This window comes from Anopheles moucheti, chromosome X (genome assembly GCF_943734755.1).
Source record: "Anopheles moucheti chromosome X, idAnoMoucSN_F20_07, whole genome shotgun sequence".
NCBI classification, from domain to species: Eukaryota; Metazoa; Arthropoda; class Insecta; order Diptera; family Culicidae; genus Anopheles; species Anopheles moucheti.
The window spans coordinates 516,272-533,982 of record NC_069142.1 but is presented as its reverse complement, the minus strand read 5'-3'; the positions used below and the strand labels follow the sequence as shown (position 1 = coordinate 533,982).

The window sequence follows — 17,711 nt, the reverse complement described above, 5'->3', positions numbered from 1 at the left end:
CGTTGCTTTTGCTTTGTCACAGGCTCGTTATCGCCAATATCACTAAACAATGCAAAACTGTGCTCTGTGTTTGCACGCTTGCAGCTCTGTGTTAGTTAATCGTTACCGATAGTAAGGGATTTATTTTCCCTTGCTATCCTACCCTTTCCCATCACAGGGAAAGTCAGTGTTGCAAATTGATATGATGGGTTTATCTTAGCGCGTGAGAGAAATACGTCTGCTCACCTCGAAGGCATGATTGCGACTGATAGTTCCTGTGTAAAAATCCTTGCTTTACTCGATTCTTGATTCTCAAATTTTTTTTCGTTAGAACGGTATGGCCTTATGGACTTATTTTACCTCGTAGCCGGATAGTTATTCCTTGCTACGGCGGTTTGGTACGGATGGGAATTTCCTCGGACCTTGGTCACAAATATGTACTTATTAAAAATGTTTCATTTTTATTAAGTGTTTCACGTTGAAAAAAAGCGTATGTTTCACACTCATTATTGTTGACAAATGTTGCTATGAAGTCGTGTTTTTGTACATAAATGCCACCGATTTGAAAAATCAATAGTAAAAACTGCACTATTTATGAAATACAGTGTAACTTGATTTGCCATCGCTCATTCTCGTATTACCGTTTTCTCATTAAACTCGTAATTAAAAAGGATTGAGACACGCGCATATCTTTCTCATACCACACATACATATTCTCTCGGGTATTAGGTGAGACCTATCATCATCTGTATGATACATTTCTAAGTTAGCTGTTAGCTGTTTGTAAGTTTTGTTTAAAGTTAAAATATTTAACCATTTGACCATTATCATAAACATAAATTAATTACAATCATGGAGAATAAATCTTCAATTTTTTTTTTGTTTTCATAAGATAGTTGACTGTATGCATTTGAAATAAAAAGAACAACGCCATACTAATGAATATAGCTGAGGTCATATGATTGTAGTCATCATGACTGAGGAGTATGAAAAATGATAGTATTATATGAGAGATTTGTATGAAACCAACCATTTTTATTGTTTTATTTAAATTTCCTATCTTTTAAGGGAATTTCCTCCAAACCGATCCCCAACAATTGAATGGGTCTGGGTAGTTTTTTGTTCTATAAGCTAATAAAAAATAAATAATGGAAACATACAAACTATTAATGAAACGTGAAATCATAGTAGCAAACGGTAACAAATTGTGACTTTGCGCCTGGTGTAGGAGGGAAATGTATTTTAGGAGAATGGAGAATGAATGACAGCAGTGATCTAGATGGAGTCTAGGAGGATCCTACTGAAGCAGGCTGTAGATGTGCTGATGCTGTTCTCGACCAGCGATTGCACCTATATTTTATATATAGATTTTTGTTTTTGGTAGGTTAAAGCATCGAACGAATTATATCTTGAAACTGATGCTGTATGGACGGTCGTTATAGTGTGGAATGCGGGGCAGTGGGTAAGGAGCCTTTACGCCCAGTCGGACGTGGGAGGGGATGCGACGAACCGGTCGAAACTTCTGAGCATTCGACACGATGGGCGGACGGCTTGGATTTCCGAGGTCGAGCGGACGCTTTGCTGCTTGTGCCTTCAGGTACTCGATCTGCTGCCGCAACGCTTCCTTCTCCAGCTTTTCATCTTCCTGCGACTTCAGAAACTGGTGGTAGTGTGGACGGGCAGCCGGACTACCGTCGCCGAGCAACTGCGCCACCAGAGACTCGTCCTTCAGTGCGTGTTCCGAGTTGAGGAAGCTCTCGATTTGGCCCTTGGCCGCTATACCGGCACCTATATGGTCGGCGGGATACAAATTGGGGACATCTTGTAGTTTAAATTTTGGCCGAAAGTCGAGAGGATTAGGATTAACAATGCTACCGGTAGTGCCGAGCGTGTGCGGGTGTAGGTGTGCGTGTGACTGGGCCGGATGCGGAATCGTCTGCTGTTGTTGGTGGTGTTGTAGGTGATGCGGCAGGTGATGTGTCGACTGGGGAAGTTTGTGGTGTGGTGATGTGTTCTTGGTCAGTGTACCGGGCAGCTTATGTCCAACGTTAGCGAACGTGCCACCTTCACTAGTGAGCTTGATGTTCTTTACGTCGAAGTCGGTGGCGAACTTGCTACCCAAATTGGCCGCACCGACTCCGGCAGCTGCAACACTCCCAAGCTTCGGGAATTTCCCTTTACTGGGCAGTGGCTCTGCCGAATTCTCGTAGCTCTCCTCGGCACCATAGTGACTCTTGCCGAAGTAGGTACCGAATTTGTAATTCTCTTCGCTGTCGAACTCGTACGGTGCTCGACCAGCCCCATTGCCATTACCTATTAGTCCCTCGCCAAAGTGCTTGAGCGTGTTGAGCGTTGATTTTACCAGCGGTGGCGGTTCGGCAAAGTTAAACTTGTTCTTGGATGTGCTTGAGCCACCCTGCTGTTGTTTGTTGCCCGCACCGAAGCTGCCACTGTCGAAGCTTCCCAGTCCGGTAAAGTGGTTACTGGAAGATGCAAGAGATGAACTGCCGAACGTGTCATCGTCAATTGACACCTTCGGTTTCTGTTTGCCCTTGCCGGCAAGCGCACCTATTCCTCCGTCCTCGTACTTGAATGGCACCTTCTTAACCTTGCCCTCGAAACCGAACGAGCTTCCGGCGGCCGAAGGAAACGTGCTACTAGACCCTCGGTGTTTGCCCGATGCTCCCAATTTGGTCTTTCCAGCGGCATGTCCAAGGCTAGCATATACGTCGTATTCCGTCGAGTCGTCCAAATGAGCCAGTTTGCCAGCCGCCTTACTACTGCTCGGGGTCGGATGCGAGATTGAAAATTTGCTGGAAATTGCCGAGGACGTTTTCGTCTTGCCGCCGAGCCCAGCAATTGAAGTCGAATCTAGCAGATGCACATTGCCGCCAGTCGTTAGTTTAGGTTTGGCAAAATCACCATTCAAAAAATCGAACGCCCCACTGCTTGGTTTTCTGTCTTTGTTGCTGGCATTAGTCGTGGGTAGAAGGGAGGCCTTTTTGTGATTCTTAAAGTTGTTGAAACTCGACTCTTCGTCCGAGCTAGATCCTTCCGGCACACCACCATCGGATCCACTGTTGGAGAGTTTCGTGCTGCCAAATGTGTACTCAGAAAATGACTGTCAAATAGAGAAAGCGACGGTTGTTTGTGATCAGTTACGAAATGGATGATTCGGAATACATCTTAACCATTCGCTTACCGTTAGTTTGTCGCCATCTGATTTAAAGTTTCCAGACACACCACCAGCGCCGATGCTGCCCGAAACGGGATATGAATCGCTTACCGTATACAAGTCTTTACCGTTCGGCTTGAACTTGCTCTCCGACCCTTCGCTGTCATCTGTCAACGGACTGATAGTAGTAGTTGTGGAACCTCGACGAAAAAGCGGCCGCCGACGTTCGACGCCTTCGGCCGATGTCAGCACCACCAAAACTACTAACAATGCTGCTGATATACTCATTCTCATGGACAGCACCTAAGAGAAAAACAATAACAACGCTAGAATACTCTAATTTCTAGATAAAATTTGTCAAATATGTTTAAGTCGTACGTTTGTGAAAGGTGAATACAGATAGTCCTCGAGATACGCTATATCCCCGAAAAATTCTACGGATATCGAATTTCCGCGTAAGTCGAATTCTGATGCAATTTCGTAAATACTTTAAAGTCGCAGAATTTTACAAATTAAACGATTTTTAGAAAGAAAACATTAAATTAATTGAAAAACAAATCTTACTAATAACAATAAATAATAATAATACGGTTATTTCCACCAAATTTTCAGCTGTCAAAAATTCGAAAACCCGCGTATCTGCGAATCCTCGTATAAGAGAAACCACGTATCTGTACATCCTTAATCAAGCCACGAAATCCAGACAAAACGATGCAATTAATATCCAATATCGAAACTTCATGCATTTACTACAGTATGTACTAGTTTTTCTCTCTCTCTCTCTCTCTCTTTCTCTCTCTCTCTCTCTCTCTCTCTCTCTCTCTTTCTCTCGTCTTGACGTATTAGATTAATTTTATCACGTAGCCGGATAGTCAGTTCTTGCTACGGAGGATTGGTCCGGATGTTGTTGTTTGGTCCGGAAAATGTTAGACAATATCTCTTTAATATTGTTTTAACATCAATTATTACGTTGCAATGAAAAAAAACTATTAAGTTTATTTGTTTTATTTCCACTTTTTCCCTTTTATCACTTTTATCATTTTGTTTTTACTTTTTTCAGTGCATATGAGAGCGCCGCAAAACTTTCCTATGTTCTACCAACAAAACAAGAATTAAATAATTGTGTAACAAACACATGAAATGAAAAAGATGAATCAGAAGAGGAAAAAACCTTGTCTTTAAACCTAAACCAAGCAAAAAATCATTCTGCGAACAGATCATACATTTGCTCGGCACTAACTCTTCAAGTATTCTAACAAAATTCTGATCTTGCTTCGTTATCAAGTGACGCGATTTTCATTGATATTGACATTCAAAACAAACTTATGACGTATACGAAAACAGTCAATTGTAAGTCTCACATTCATTAGACATGAGATCCCGATTTCCCCCGAAATCTATCAAAATGTCTGGAATATTACGCACAGCTGACGTAGCTTTATTATGATCTCATCATGATGACTCCGTGAGCAATATGGCCTAGTCGTTATTGATAAAAAATATGACTTGACGGAATAAAGGTCCACGTCTCGTCGCTATTCGAATCTTTAAAATCCTCATTGCCACCGACCCGTGTTGATTAAAACGATCATCCATATGCTCTTTGCTCTTTTACTCGGAATCTTTCTCTTTTTGTCAAGCGATGCCCTCATGAACTTTAGAATTCTTGTCAGCTGTACTTCATAGCCATTTGTTCCTAGTGGTGGCTCTGGAGTAATCACATCGCATCAAACTCTCGGTGGTTAAAGAACGATTCGACTGGCAGCAGAAAATAGGTGACCACTTATATTTTCTGTGAAACTTAACAACCAACTATCAAAAACACCACCATGAACCCGGCAATCAACCGTTTAGTGCTAGTGGCGTGCGTTGTGCTTGTCTGCTTAGCTGCTGTCTCGCAAGCATATGTCTATATCATTCCTAACGCTAAAAGTCCAGGTGGGTACAACATAATATTATTATCAGTTTAATTTCCCTATCCGTTGTGCATAACTTTTTCATAACCAAATCTGTACTCTCTTATCCAAATAACTCATAAAGATCAAGAAGGTCATTGCTATGATGAAACATTGAAAATATCGGTTCCCGTTAATGAAGTCCGTCAGCGTCCAAATCGGTGTGAATCGATGAGCTGCGGTATTGATTACGCGCTTCATGTTGCGGGGTAGGTAGCTCAGATTTAATACCCATTTTATAAAAACAACAGTTGACGTGTAAATAATCATTTTTATTGACATCTTAGATGCGGAGTAATCTCGGCTGGCCCTGGAATGACCATTACTAAGACGAATTATTCGAAACCGTACCCAGATTGCTGCCCCCACCTGGCCATGAGTGCAGAGAATGTAGTCTAAATACCAACACGATTATTATGTTTTATTTTCTGAACAGACAGTTCGAATAAAAACATAGCTCATTGATGCACACAATATGTCATCAAATTATTAAATAAAATTAAATGCATAAAATAGAAAACGATATGCAATACTTTCTTATTAGCCGCACATTTGTTGTAATGTTAGGTAAGGGCAAGTATTTTTATAGTCCTTCGTACATAGGTACAATTTTCTTAAAGCACCAACCTTTATGAACATAGGAGTATAAACCTCAATTCGCTAAAGCAGTAAGAAGTAGAATTCATACTCCGTCTTATCAGCATTTTTTTTTTTTTGCAAAACTCTGTACACAGCCATATGATGTTTGTGTATCAATGCTGATAAGGGTTTAATTCCAAATAATTACAAATATTCTAACAACTCATTGGATTTACCATACCAATACCAACAAAAGGTTACAGTTTGTCAACATTATTAACGATTAATGAAAGAATTCCTGCTTCCTGAGAACTACCTACGAGGTTATGCCTGCAAATTGTGCTTTACTAGACTTACTTTACCACGTAATCGAATAGTTAGCCCTTGCTATGGAAGACGATCCAGATGGGATTTAGCCTCGCTCCAGTAGTTTGGAACCAGCGCCGTTATCAAACACAGCACCGGGCCACTGAAACATACATTGCTTTATGTTATTTGATCTAAACAACAAATCTTTTTGATTATCGGCTTCAATTCCAATAATTCCAATTAATAATTCTTACACAAACAGTTTCATGTTGTCTCATGGATTCTGTTAGCAAAAATGTCGTTTTTTGGCGCGCAATTAATTTTAGCAGTTGTTTAAAATCCTATATTATATCTAAAATAAAACTTTAGTTTTAGATTTAACAATAGCATCTCTTGACTTTACATAAACTTTTCAATTAAAAAAAACAGGAATTTGAAACATTAAGGGAATATAGAGGTATATTTAGTACGCCAATGTTCAAAACACTACGCAAGACCTTCAGGGCATTATATATCGTGCATACTCCGAACAATGTCATAAAATTAAAACATGCTGGTATTAAACCGGAAAATATAACCTCAAGCAGTTCGACAATATGGCCTAAGAGACCTTAAGTTCATTAAGTTTTCTGGTTTGCTAGAGTTTTCTGTTAAAGTTATTTATTTATTATTTTGTTTATAGGGACTCAAATATTGAAGAGTGGAGTGGTGCAAAATTAGGAAGGACTTGGCACTAGTTGAAAACTAAATAAATAATAATAATAACTAAAAATTAAGCTCACGCAAATAATTGAAGTTGGCAAGCAAATTTTTGTTCAGATTGTGCCGAATATAGGCTTTCCGACAGGCTTTTTTTGTTTAAAAATTTAATCTCTTTGAAATACATCTCGGTCGATAAAATTCACTATCCATCAATCAGTAATCGGTCCATCGTTTTGCATTCCATCCAGCCACGTCGGTTCATTGAAACATATTGTAAAACTTCTACGCTATCTACGACCCCACATCATAATCCATCGAAACGGCGCTTGAGGTGTAACAATTGTTTGCCCGTTTAGCCGGGCTATTTCCATAAAACCGCGCAAGTGCGCTAAAAATAACACTTTCTGCAATGTGTTGCAGATAACCCATCGCAAAGGCACCCACCGTAAGGGCAGTCGTCGAAATGGAAAGTTTTACACCAGCGTCGAGTTGTCGCACCTCGCACCCCACGAACGGGCTTGAGGAGTAAACAGCTTTCCACCGGCATGCACAGCAACCCCAAAGTAATGGGGATCGCTACCGACCCAGAAAAAAAACCTCAGCCGTCCACCGTGCCAAGGCAAACTAGGGAACAGTGGGGCATCCGGGGACGGTGGTGAATGATGTTGCAGGAAAAACCCACCCCGGGGGGATGATGTAGGAGACGCGCATTCGGCACTTTCTTCTTTATCCGATCACCGTGGTTCCGATTTCTAGCAATTTATCGTCTCTTCAGTAACACAACAGCAATCAAACCAGCCCGCACAATACATGTGATAAGCATCTGCGTTCGATTTTCCTCAAATTTTGTTTATTTTTTTTTCGTCCGATGTCTCTATCGACATCGTTTTGGAAACGTTTTCCATTCCACATGTATTTGAGTCCTCACAGTGCTTGTAGCGGTAGATAAATGCAATTACATTGGAAGCTGTGAGCTTTCACAAACGCCGGAAACCTAAAAGACGTTCTCTGTCAAGACCTTATTTTCCATAGTTTGGCAATTCACGGCAATGGTTGCTTTACAGATTATTACACTGATTGAAACAAATATAAGTAGATGTAGGTGAGATAATATTGCATATCAAAAATATACGGCCTGATCGTTCTCACAGAAATTTAAAAAAATATTATAAATCATTGAAACCAGTTTTCCATAACCAGTTTCTGGTGTTGTGCCTACTAATTATTCGCTGCTATTTCTATTAGACACGTTACCAAATACGTATAAAATTAAGCGCTTTTTTTACTTTCGTTGCGATGAATATTTTTTTTCGATTGTTAAGTTTGCCCAATCGTCATCATATTTGCATGTTATGGAACAACTCTCTTCTTTACGGCCGCACACTTTTCAGCTTTTTCAAGGGTCGTAAAGTTAGTTGCAGCAATAAGTTTTCTTTGCGAGCATCGCTTAGTTTACAACTTAATTGGTCAGGTTTACTTGCATCGATTTTTTTTTATTAGCTGTGTAAACGTGCATTAGTTTGATTTAAATATTGTGTAACAGCCAAGGCGTGGAGACGACAAGCGTGACCGAATGATTTGTATTGGAAACTAAACGAAAAAGATGTTTTAGTGTGTTTTAAAAACATCTAAGAGATTGTTTACATGAGTGTCCCATTATGGTTTGTAATATTAGCCTGAAGAATTCTTTAAAACTCGATTTTGTTTTATAAATCCCTCATACCAGAATAGCATTTACAGCAGAAGTAAAAATCGAAAACAAAATTGTTGTCGAATATCAAAAATTAAATTAAAAAAAATATAAATATAAGTTCAATGAGTGCAAAAAGCTCAAAGTGAATTTTTGTTAAAACAATTTTAAACTTTTAAATTAATTCGTTTTGTTACAAAGACTTTCAGACTGTCATTACTATCCATACATCTTATGTTGTATCGTAATGGATGAGAGCGACCTTCAGATAGTTGTATTTTTAATTCATTCCTGACGTTCGAATGGAACAAGTTTTAATCGCACCATTGAAATTCTAATATAAAACCGCTGTTCAGTCATAAGTGAACATAGTGTTATAATATAAAATGTATCGTTAGTTTTTTTGTCACCTTTCAACAAATATAAAATCAAAAAAAAAATTCTAACCCTCATGCAGAAAAACGCTGCTTCCTTGAATTTGTTACTAGCGTAATACACAAAAAACTTTCAGAATACGATTTTTTTTTGTTTACTAAATGGTTTGTGACCTAAGACGAACTGTTTTGTTGATAAAGTATTCAAAAATTGCTAAAAAAATGGCCAAAATATGTGTCTAACAATTACTTTATTATTACATTTATGAAGGCTCTTTACCGTATTGGCGGAAGAGAGTACACATTTCTCAAGGCATTTGCTTCTTGTCTTTTCGAGAAATAGACTTTTGAAATTTAGAGTAGACAGCGGTTTAATATTTGTAGACCTGGTATTTTGTGTGAATACCAATTCATATGTTTACATTTTACATTGCTGTTGGTCTTTATCCAACTGAGCTATTAATAAAACATGATCACAAAATATGTTGTAAAAATATCACTTTTACAGAAGAGTTTTCAATATTATAGTTCAAGTTTTTACATCCCAAATACTGATTTACCATGGCAGTCTGTAGTAAATTGCGCTATGGTTGATTGAAGGTTTGCTGGTAAGCGGCTGCTTAGCGCGGACGAGAACGAAGACTGGTGAAAAGTATAAAAATTTGCAAAAAAAACGCAGATTTTGTATCAAAAGTTTTGCTCACTCACACGTGCCAACCGCATTGCACTAATCGTGTCCTTGCACAACAACGGTTCAGCGTAGTCACTGTCCTTCTCGCATTTAATTTCTTAAAACTTCACAAAGCACGTGATTGATCCCGCTAATATGTCGACCCCTTTTCGCGATATGCGGCAACGGTCACTCACTTTGTTGCTACGGAATAACTTCCCCACAGCGCTGTGCTTGTTAGTACACTCCGGTGGTTGGTACGAATTGACGATCACACTTTTGAGACCTGAACCGCATGGGATGGTATTCTGTCCGAAACTAAACAATTTCCAGCACTTCCGATCGGTTTTATAGCCTTTCTCCGCTGCGGCTTACCCAATCAGCCAACCCAATGATTTCCTATACCGGCTGGCAAACCATAGTTACCATTTCTGCCCGATTTCTTCCAGCCTCTTCCACAACAATGCCCCTACTGCTTCCGCTTCCATTCCACCCCGCGGGATCGCGTTCCCGCTCTAGCAGATATTTAACAAACCGTGTGTTGATTGAAGATTGTGGGGCTACCTTAAACTTTTGAAGCTCCAATTGCCATTGCCATATCTTACACCTCTTTCATCGCCTGCCTCTCTTTATTTTGATTTATTTTTTTTTGCTTTTCATCACTCACAGTCTGCCAAACACTGTTTTTACTATCTCTACTCTGTCTTTCCTCGTCATGTTTTCTGTACCACCTTTGTAACTCACTCTCTTCCATCCTTACAGTTTAGCAACCACCCTAAGCGGCCTAACCTACTGGCAGTTCATCTCTTTCCATTTCCTTTCGCCGACAGAATTATACGCTTACATACGAACCAGACGCCACTGGTGGCGATTCCAGACAAGATATGTATGCGAGCACGCTTCCACTATTACCGGTTTTGGATCAAAGGTACCCAACCTGCTCTTTTTTAAAGTAACACGGAAAGCACAACTCGTTTGCACGTGCCACAGTTAGATCCGAAATGCTGCCGCGCGTGGGTATGGTCGAACAGTAGAAGCGGTATATCATATGACTGCAAAATCTCTCGACACCCAGATTCTTCAGCGGTCCAGATTTAGTTGTTGTGTAAAAAAGCAAAAGCAATTGGCGCAAGTTCATGGGAAGAAGGAAGGGAAAACATGATAGGCAACCCTAGCATGGGACTTGATCAGACATGACAAATTAGTACACTATGCAATGGGCCAAGCAGCTTCAAATATTAAAAACACCCCTGCTACCAGTGAAATGCTACCATACATGGAAACTATGGTCCCAAGATGGGAAGAAAATTGTCCACACGCGCACGGTCGTATGTAAGAAATCACGACAAATCCGCCAATTTCGTTTCCTCGTTTCGATCTCCGTGAACAAACCGTGTTTGGTACACATTTAATCGCAATGTAACAGCCCTACTGACGACTTCCCCTCCACATCACACAGATGTTATTAGTGGAACACACAAAACGATGCACTTGGTTCGTCTGTTAACTACCACTAAAGTTTATTGAGATAGCATCTACAATTAAAAACAATTTGAATGTTTTGCCATTCTGGTTATCTTGCATTGTATGGTAATCTTGATTGTCGTTTTAATATTTGCGTCCGATAATCCGATACTTTTTACATCATCATTATATCCTGAGAAGGAATTTTCACGCCTTGGGGCGGCCCGGTGGCATGATGGTAGCGGAGCCGGTCTTCACACGAACGGACCGGACCAAAATCCCATCCGGGACCAATCCCCCGTAGCAAGGACTGACTATCCTGCTACGTGGTAAAATAAGTGGATACGGCCAGGCCGTTCTAACGAAACAAAAAAAAATGATCACGCCCATGGAGCAAACAATACTGATATTAAAAATGTTCCACAATTTATCGCCATTTAATTTTCATTCAAATGGAGTGCCAAATAAATCATGACTGAAGAATAAATAGTCAAACAATTAAAACAATAACATGCCTGACCCCTTCCCATTTTGCAGTGCCAGTGCCCTGCTGTATAAGGAAAATTCATTTACCACCCATGACTTAATCTGCACTTAAGATAATTTGCACTGAGATTTTTTTGCAAACAAATCGTAATAAAAATTGACATATTTTCATTTCATATTGTAATTTTCATTCTCGTGTAGAAACATAAGTAATTATATAAATATTACTTAATTGGACTTGATCCGGAAGGATTTGTTATCAAAATGATCAATACGACAGAATAGCATTGCATCATTGCTAGCATGCTGGTGTTCGCTGCACTGATACCAACCGTTTTTGTTTCAACGTACTAAAACCCTTACACATAAGACGCCAAAACACCTTCCAACCCCATTAAGGCAATTGAAATACTCGAACAAGTTTTTTTTAGGTTTACAAGTGACGGCTAGCCCGTATTGCTAGCGCGAACTAGTTACAGTGGACGAGTTCAGGGAGCAAAAGGAAAACCAGTTTGACAAACCTTTTACAGGAAATAGTTACGCGCAGAAAGTAGCAATCAAACAGGAACTAGGAAACGATTTGCAGATGCATACCTGACATATATCTCGATACATACTGTGTCGGTATCGACAGGAGAATGCTAGCTTGCTTTGCTGCCTGTGAAGTGAAAACTTTTATTGCGCAAATTTTAATTCACCTATTTTTTCCGAATGCAGCTACCTTCGCTTATAAAGCTGATCGGCAAAATTTGACAGTTATCTTTTCACAACAACCGGAACTACTCTGCACAGGTGAAAACTATTTTGTTGTTTGTTTATTCGCGAATTAGATCGGTATTACGTAACGTTCCCGTTTGGTTTGAATTCAACACACCCTGTCAAGGAAGTTTCGTTTCCTGTTCAGCTTACTTATTGAACAACGCTTTTTTTGTTACAGGAAACTTACATTTTTAAGTCCTCGTCAAATAACATATATCGAATTGAATAATGATAATATAAGTCAAAACGCTGCTGTTTTATGATGTTACTACTACTAACATGTAGTACTACTACAAGTAGTACAGAATAATTAAAGATCATAGACATATTTGGGTTGCACGGTTTTTTATCAGGTTTAAAATATCTTCTCATATAGTTCTTATACTTTTTTTATCCATGAAAACCTGCCAGGCCGTATTGCTTAGAACGAAAGGTAACTTAATGTAGTATACAATTCACATTCGTATGAACACATTTCCTTTTCCAAAAAGTGAAAGGTCACTTTATCCCGGGTGTACTTGGTCGTTCTTTTACTTTTGATTGTATACATAAATAGACTTGACTTTAAATCCTTATAACACTAAATTTAAGAATCTCGCATCTATAAGAGGCATCCTCGGGTTAAAGTATACAATATTAATGAAAAGTTTTCTTAACCCTAAAAATTAGGTAGCAATAAGTATGCAGTACCTCAGTAAACCGAGGCAAAATAAAGTAACAAAATTAAAACAAACAAAAAATTGGACCAAAAAATCTACGAGCAGAAACGTGTTCGTGATAACATATTACAATAATTCGTGCAACTACTGTAGACACAGTGTTTCAAAATCTCACCGAAATTTAGCTATAGCGGGATCAAAGTATAATAAATAGTTTAAAAAATGATGCACCGATCGTAATTAATTAGACATGCATATTATGTTTGTAGACCACAACCCAAGGCATACAAATTGAGAATCAATTCCATCAACTCCATGGATCAGCTTATCTACGAAGAACCTGCATTTAACATCGACCCCTACCCTTTTATTGACGTTCGTTCCACATTCGACGCTACCACAAATACACTTCCCTGCCAGTGAGTGAGCTTGGACTAATTGCATGAAAGACCGTCCGACATTTTCAAAAGACGAGGTGGAACTTCGTTACAGCAAAAAAAAACTTCTGCTAAAAACTGATCTACTCCGAATGTACACACTTTCTCTCCGATACCAAAGCGATGATCGTACAATGATCGCAGTTTAGCTCATCCTCGCAACAACCCTATTGTCCTGGATGTAGAGAAAAAGCTGAGAGAAACTTTTTTATAATCAAATAACAGATAGCGGGTCACACTCGGGTACTGCAACGCGTTCGGTTTACGTGACGTCTGACGGTTAGGCGAACAATTTAAGAAAATGATAATTATCCACCCGTTACCGTACAGGCACCACACTTTTGATGCTCCTGACACCGGACCGTTGCTTCATCATCTGGGAAGCTTCCCGTACTAGGCATCGCACAGTGCGAAGGCTCTTAAAGTACTCATCAACATCATGATTCATCATGACCGGGTGAAAGTGTGTATGGTGTCACGGATTGCTGCTTCTATAAGAACTAAGCGAACGAAGTGCCAAATTGTGTACAACTCCCGTTGAATTTTTCTACCTAACCGATTTGTGGTCATATGTTTTATATCTGAATAAATTTTATAAGTTTGGTGTCTTATTTTCTTATTTTATCTATCAATGGGCGGACTACTTAGCCTACTCGATGCTATAGAATCTTGTAACAATTTTATTTACAAATGTACACGTAACGCTAGATCCGTTGTAAAATAAATAAAATTTGACACTTTATACTGATTGAGGTCTATATTGTTTCTGGAGTAACATATTTTTAAATTAATCATCTATCGTCAGTCTGTACAGGTTGCTTTCGGAGTGGGTATGTTCGAGCTTAAGCGTCCATAGTTTTGAGGAGTTGAGCCGTTTTAGAACGTTTACCAAACAATCACGCTTTGACATCGTCTAAAGGCTATATAAACCTACAAAGCAATCTCAGCGTGTTGCTCATCTCCATGCGTTCGCCTACGATAACATGTAGAAGTATAAACTAGGTTGACTTCGCGTTATAAGTCATCTGACCCAGTGTAAGCTCAGAGCTACTTGCATTATTAAGGTACTTACATTTACAAATACAATTATTAAAAAGGATTTATACAACGTGCATGTTTAATAGAAACGCAGTGTTGCTTTGAAGAATTCAACAATTCCATCATTTATACTAATCTTCTACACACTCTATATATTTATATTTATACTCTATATATTTATACTCTCTCTCTATGCTCTTTATATTTATACTCTATAAAATTCCGACTTTACTGAAGTGGAAGATTTATACTCTATAAAATTCCGACTTTACTGAAGTGGAAGATCCCATGGATAGCTAGCTACTTTCGATTTTATATTTAAACAAACAATATAGGTTATTCCAAACTAAAAATTTAGCGATAACTCTTAGAAATAATAGGCTAACAATTGAAATCAAAACCCTGTGGAAAATTAGTCAAGATCTGTACAAATGTACGAAGACGCACGGGCTGATAGCCCATTAGTTGTTACCGCGTCGCTATTTGTCTTGAAAGTATAATCGTTCTTTGTCCTAAAATCGCAGCCCGTGAATACCTTCTCTTAGTATCATCTTTTAATCTACGATTCCAGCAAATCAGCACCAATCCTGCTTCGCATTCCGAAGGCTCCTTAACTGCCAAGAAACTTCGTTTGGGAATTTGTTTCATTACAATCTTTGCTAAAACAGTGAAATCTGAAAAAAGAGGAATCCCACTCAGCGTTGTATACGCGATCAGATTTACACAGACGTAGGCAAATTTCACTTTCCCGCGCATCTGTACAACAAAAGCCGACCGTGGCGATCTTCATATGCTCATCTTACGCCGTCATCTCGTAAAGGGGTTAAATATGCTATGGGAGAAGGGGTGGAAAGCGGGTTGAAGAACGGCGCGGTAACTCATACGATAACCATAATCATCATGTTCATCCTCACCTGCTACTCACAAAGATGAATAGCCCTGGATTGTTAGCAACTATTTTCCTTCCTTTGCAATAGAAACACACGCGCACACCTCTTCCATCCCCCCTCCCCATCGTCAACCATTTTTTCCTCTTTCGTTTATTCTGCGTTTTTCGTCTTTCGAGGCCAACGGTGGCATACGCAATTAGCGAAATAATAACATTCCGTCGCAATTGTTAAACGCAAAGGTGTATATGTATGGTTACCTTTTTCTAGGTTCGTTTGCGCTTACTGTATGCCCGAAGGAGCATAAAAAAACGACATCGTTTTCACGTTTTCACAATGTTCAGATTGAACGGTCGAAACCGAGTGCGGGTTACATCTGCGGAAAATATAAGACGTTATACTTGTTGTTTTGTTTCATCTCCGTAGAAACCCCCCTGTTCCACTTCCTCTCTTCCTCAACTCAAGTTTAGGAACATTTTCATGGGGCAGAAAATTTATCAATCAATCAATTGAAACCGGTCCACCAGCAACATCATTTTCTTTTCTTTTTTTTTACCCTTAGTATGCGGGCGAAATTGAAAGGTTAGTAAATCCCTCCCTCTTGGTTCACTCGCCATAATGAAATGGGTAAAATTGACACGTTTCTTGAGGAACCATTGAGTTAATAATTGGAAGAAAAACAAATCTTCCGATCATCATTATAAGAATTTATTGACCATGAAAATGTTCAGATATCCCAGTTTTCCATCAAAGTCAGAGAAAAGCATTCAAGGGAACTATGACTATATTGCTGTATGCGTTTGCTTTGATGATGAACAGAAAATGAGACGCTAAAAACTCACACAAAACCCGTAAACAAACTTGACGCTTAGCATAGCTCAAAATACTTTTTTTCCAATTGGATACGATACCAAGCATAGTTATAAGAATGTGTATTTCGTTTATTATGATTTTAGTTCCAGTTAACACGCTTGCCAAGAAAACATTGTTTGCCTATGCCTATGCGTAGAGGAAAGAAATTGAGTATGGTAGGTAATACTAATCAGATCAGACCTTGCGGCGCTGACCTGGTTATAAACCATAAGAGTAAAGACAAAAGGTTTCTTACAAAAGGACGGTATATCGCTTAAATCAGCAGCAGTATTTATCTTGAACAGCCAAACCGAACCGAACGAAAAGCACCAGCCAATGAGCTTATCGCCCTTAACCGTGGGTCATTGTACGTACCGAATGAAATAATTAACGTGAGGTTGCTCCCTTTGTCGACCCTTGAGGTGAGAGTAAAGATATATGTTGCGCACCAGATTACATAAATTTAAAATGCATATATGTACATTCCATCGCTTCAACGAACCGGCAAAGGTAAGGAGAAAAGCCTGAAATTGGAATGAAACAGATTTTTAATACCGCTCATCTGGGAAGCACCAACGTTCGTGAAACTCTATTCGTTAACATCCGCTGATAGCTGTATTTTACAGCACCGCTTTTATATCGAACAGTCACGGTTCATTCGTCATACCATGTAGTAATATAATTTCGGTGACTAACGTCTCCCACTCCACAAAAGCGATTAGCGCTCATTCTAATACTTATGTATAGAATCTACATCCACTTATCTGTCGTGACTTGTCCTTAAGGGCTCATATACAGCGTGCATGATAAGAAAAAATATATATATGTTTTTGCATTGCCTCGAAGCTTTAGGAGTCAGGTATATCTGGTAAAAAATTCAAATCAATACACCGTCAACTACATAACAGTTACAGCCAAAGCATACAAAACATCACCAATCGCATAGTCAATGTTCAACCGCAATTTCTGCATTTTATTTTTATTTAATGAAGACCATATTACTAAGATTGTCTATATCGTATTTTCTATATCTATTTTATCAAATTTTTTAAAATTCTTGATCGGTCTAAAAGGTTAACACGGATTCTTTATAGGGAATTCCAAGAATGTATGTAATAGCGAAGGTATTTGTTTATACTACACATACACATACAACATCGTACAAACCCTACAAAATTGAAACATGTACCAATTCCAGCGCTTTTAATATGAGTTTTCAGCCAACTAGAGAAAAACTTAACACTGTTCCGTGTTTAAGACTTACTGACTTATCAGACGATAAAACTTAACAGGTCTTGGTCTGCTGCAGGAATCCTTTAAACCGCTCACGGTCGAGCCAATAATCCTGACCTGTAATCCACTGTACAACAATGAGTTTGTCGTACAACACGCAGAGTTCGTGTGATTTTAGTAGTAATTCTTTCATTGTCCTTTCACACATACGGGGCCAACTAAATCTCGCAGCTTTAGTTTAACAGACCCTATCCTAGTTAAATGATCAGCTTTAATGAACACAATGGTCTTTTTGATTTCAAACTCTTCTGTTTCTTCTGTTTGTTTGTTACTGCTATAGGCACCACCCGCAGCATATTGAACGCTTAGCTATCTTTTTCCTAACTAGCCTGTCGATTGCGCGCTGACCCGATCCTGCGGTTAGCGCCCTAGGACACTCACGCAAACATCGCACACATGACCA

General features: G+C 39.1%; 2 protein-coding genes across 2 annotated transcripts; one reads left to right on the top strand and one right to left on the bottom strand.

The window, feature by feature from the left end:
* Positions 1–1,381: 1,381 nt before the first annotated feature.
* Positions 1,382–4,521, bottom strand: LOC128306429 (uncharacterized). The gene is made up of 3 exons (XM_053043951.1): positions 4,516–4,521; positions 3,182–3,457; positions 1,382–3,100 (listed from the first exon to the last, which is right to left on the bottom strand). The coding sequence occupies exons 1-3, from the start codon at positions 4,519–4,521 to the stop codon at positions 1,382–1,384; spliced, it is 2,001 nt and encodes a 666-aa protein (XP_052899911.1).
* Positions 4,522–4,950: 429 nt separating this feature from the next.
* Positions 4,951–5,521, top strand: LOC128307330 (U-scoloptoxin(16)-Ssd1a). Its single transcript, XM_053045109.1, has 3 exons — positions 4,951–5,092; positions 5,195–5,318; positions 5,397–5,521. Exons 1-3 carry the CDS (start codon positions 4,984–4,986, stop codon positions 5,506–5,508), a joined length of 345 nt encoding a protein of 114 aa, XP_052901069.1. The 5' UTR covers positions 4,951–4,983; the 3' UTR covers positions 5,509–5,521.
* The last annotated feature ends 12,190 nt before the right edge of the window (positions 5,522–17,711 follow it).

Coding starts and splice junctions, on each gene's coding strand:
- LOC128306429 (XM_053043951.1), bottom strand. Junction 3,101..3,181: donor CAGATGGCGACAAACTAACG/GTAAGCGAATGG, acceptor TCTATTTGACAG/TCATTTTCTGAGTACACATT.
- LOC128307330 (XM_053045109.1), top strand. CDS start 4,984: ATGAACCCGGCAATCAACCGTTTAGTGCTAGTGGCGTGCGTTGTGCTT. Junction 5,093..5,194: donor TCCTAACGCTAAAAGTCCAG/GTGGGTACAACA, acceptor TAACTCATAAAG/ATCAAGAAGGTCATTGCTAT. Junction 5,319..5,396: donor TACGCGCTTCATGTTGCGGG/GTAGGTAGCTCA, acceptor TTGACATCTTAG/ATGCGGAGTAATCTCGGCTG.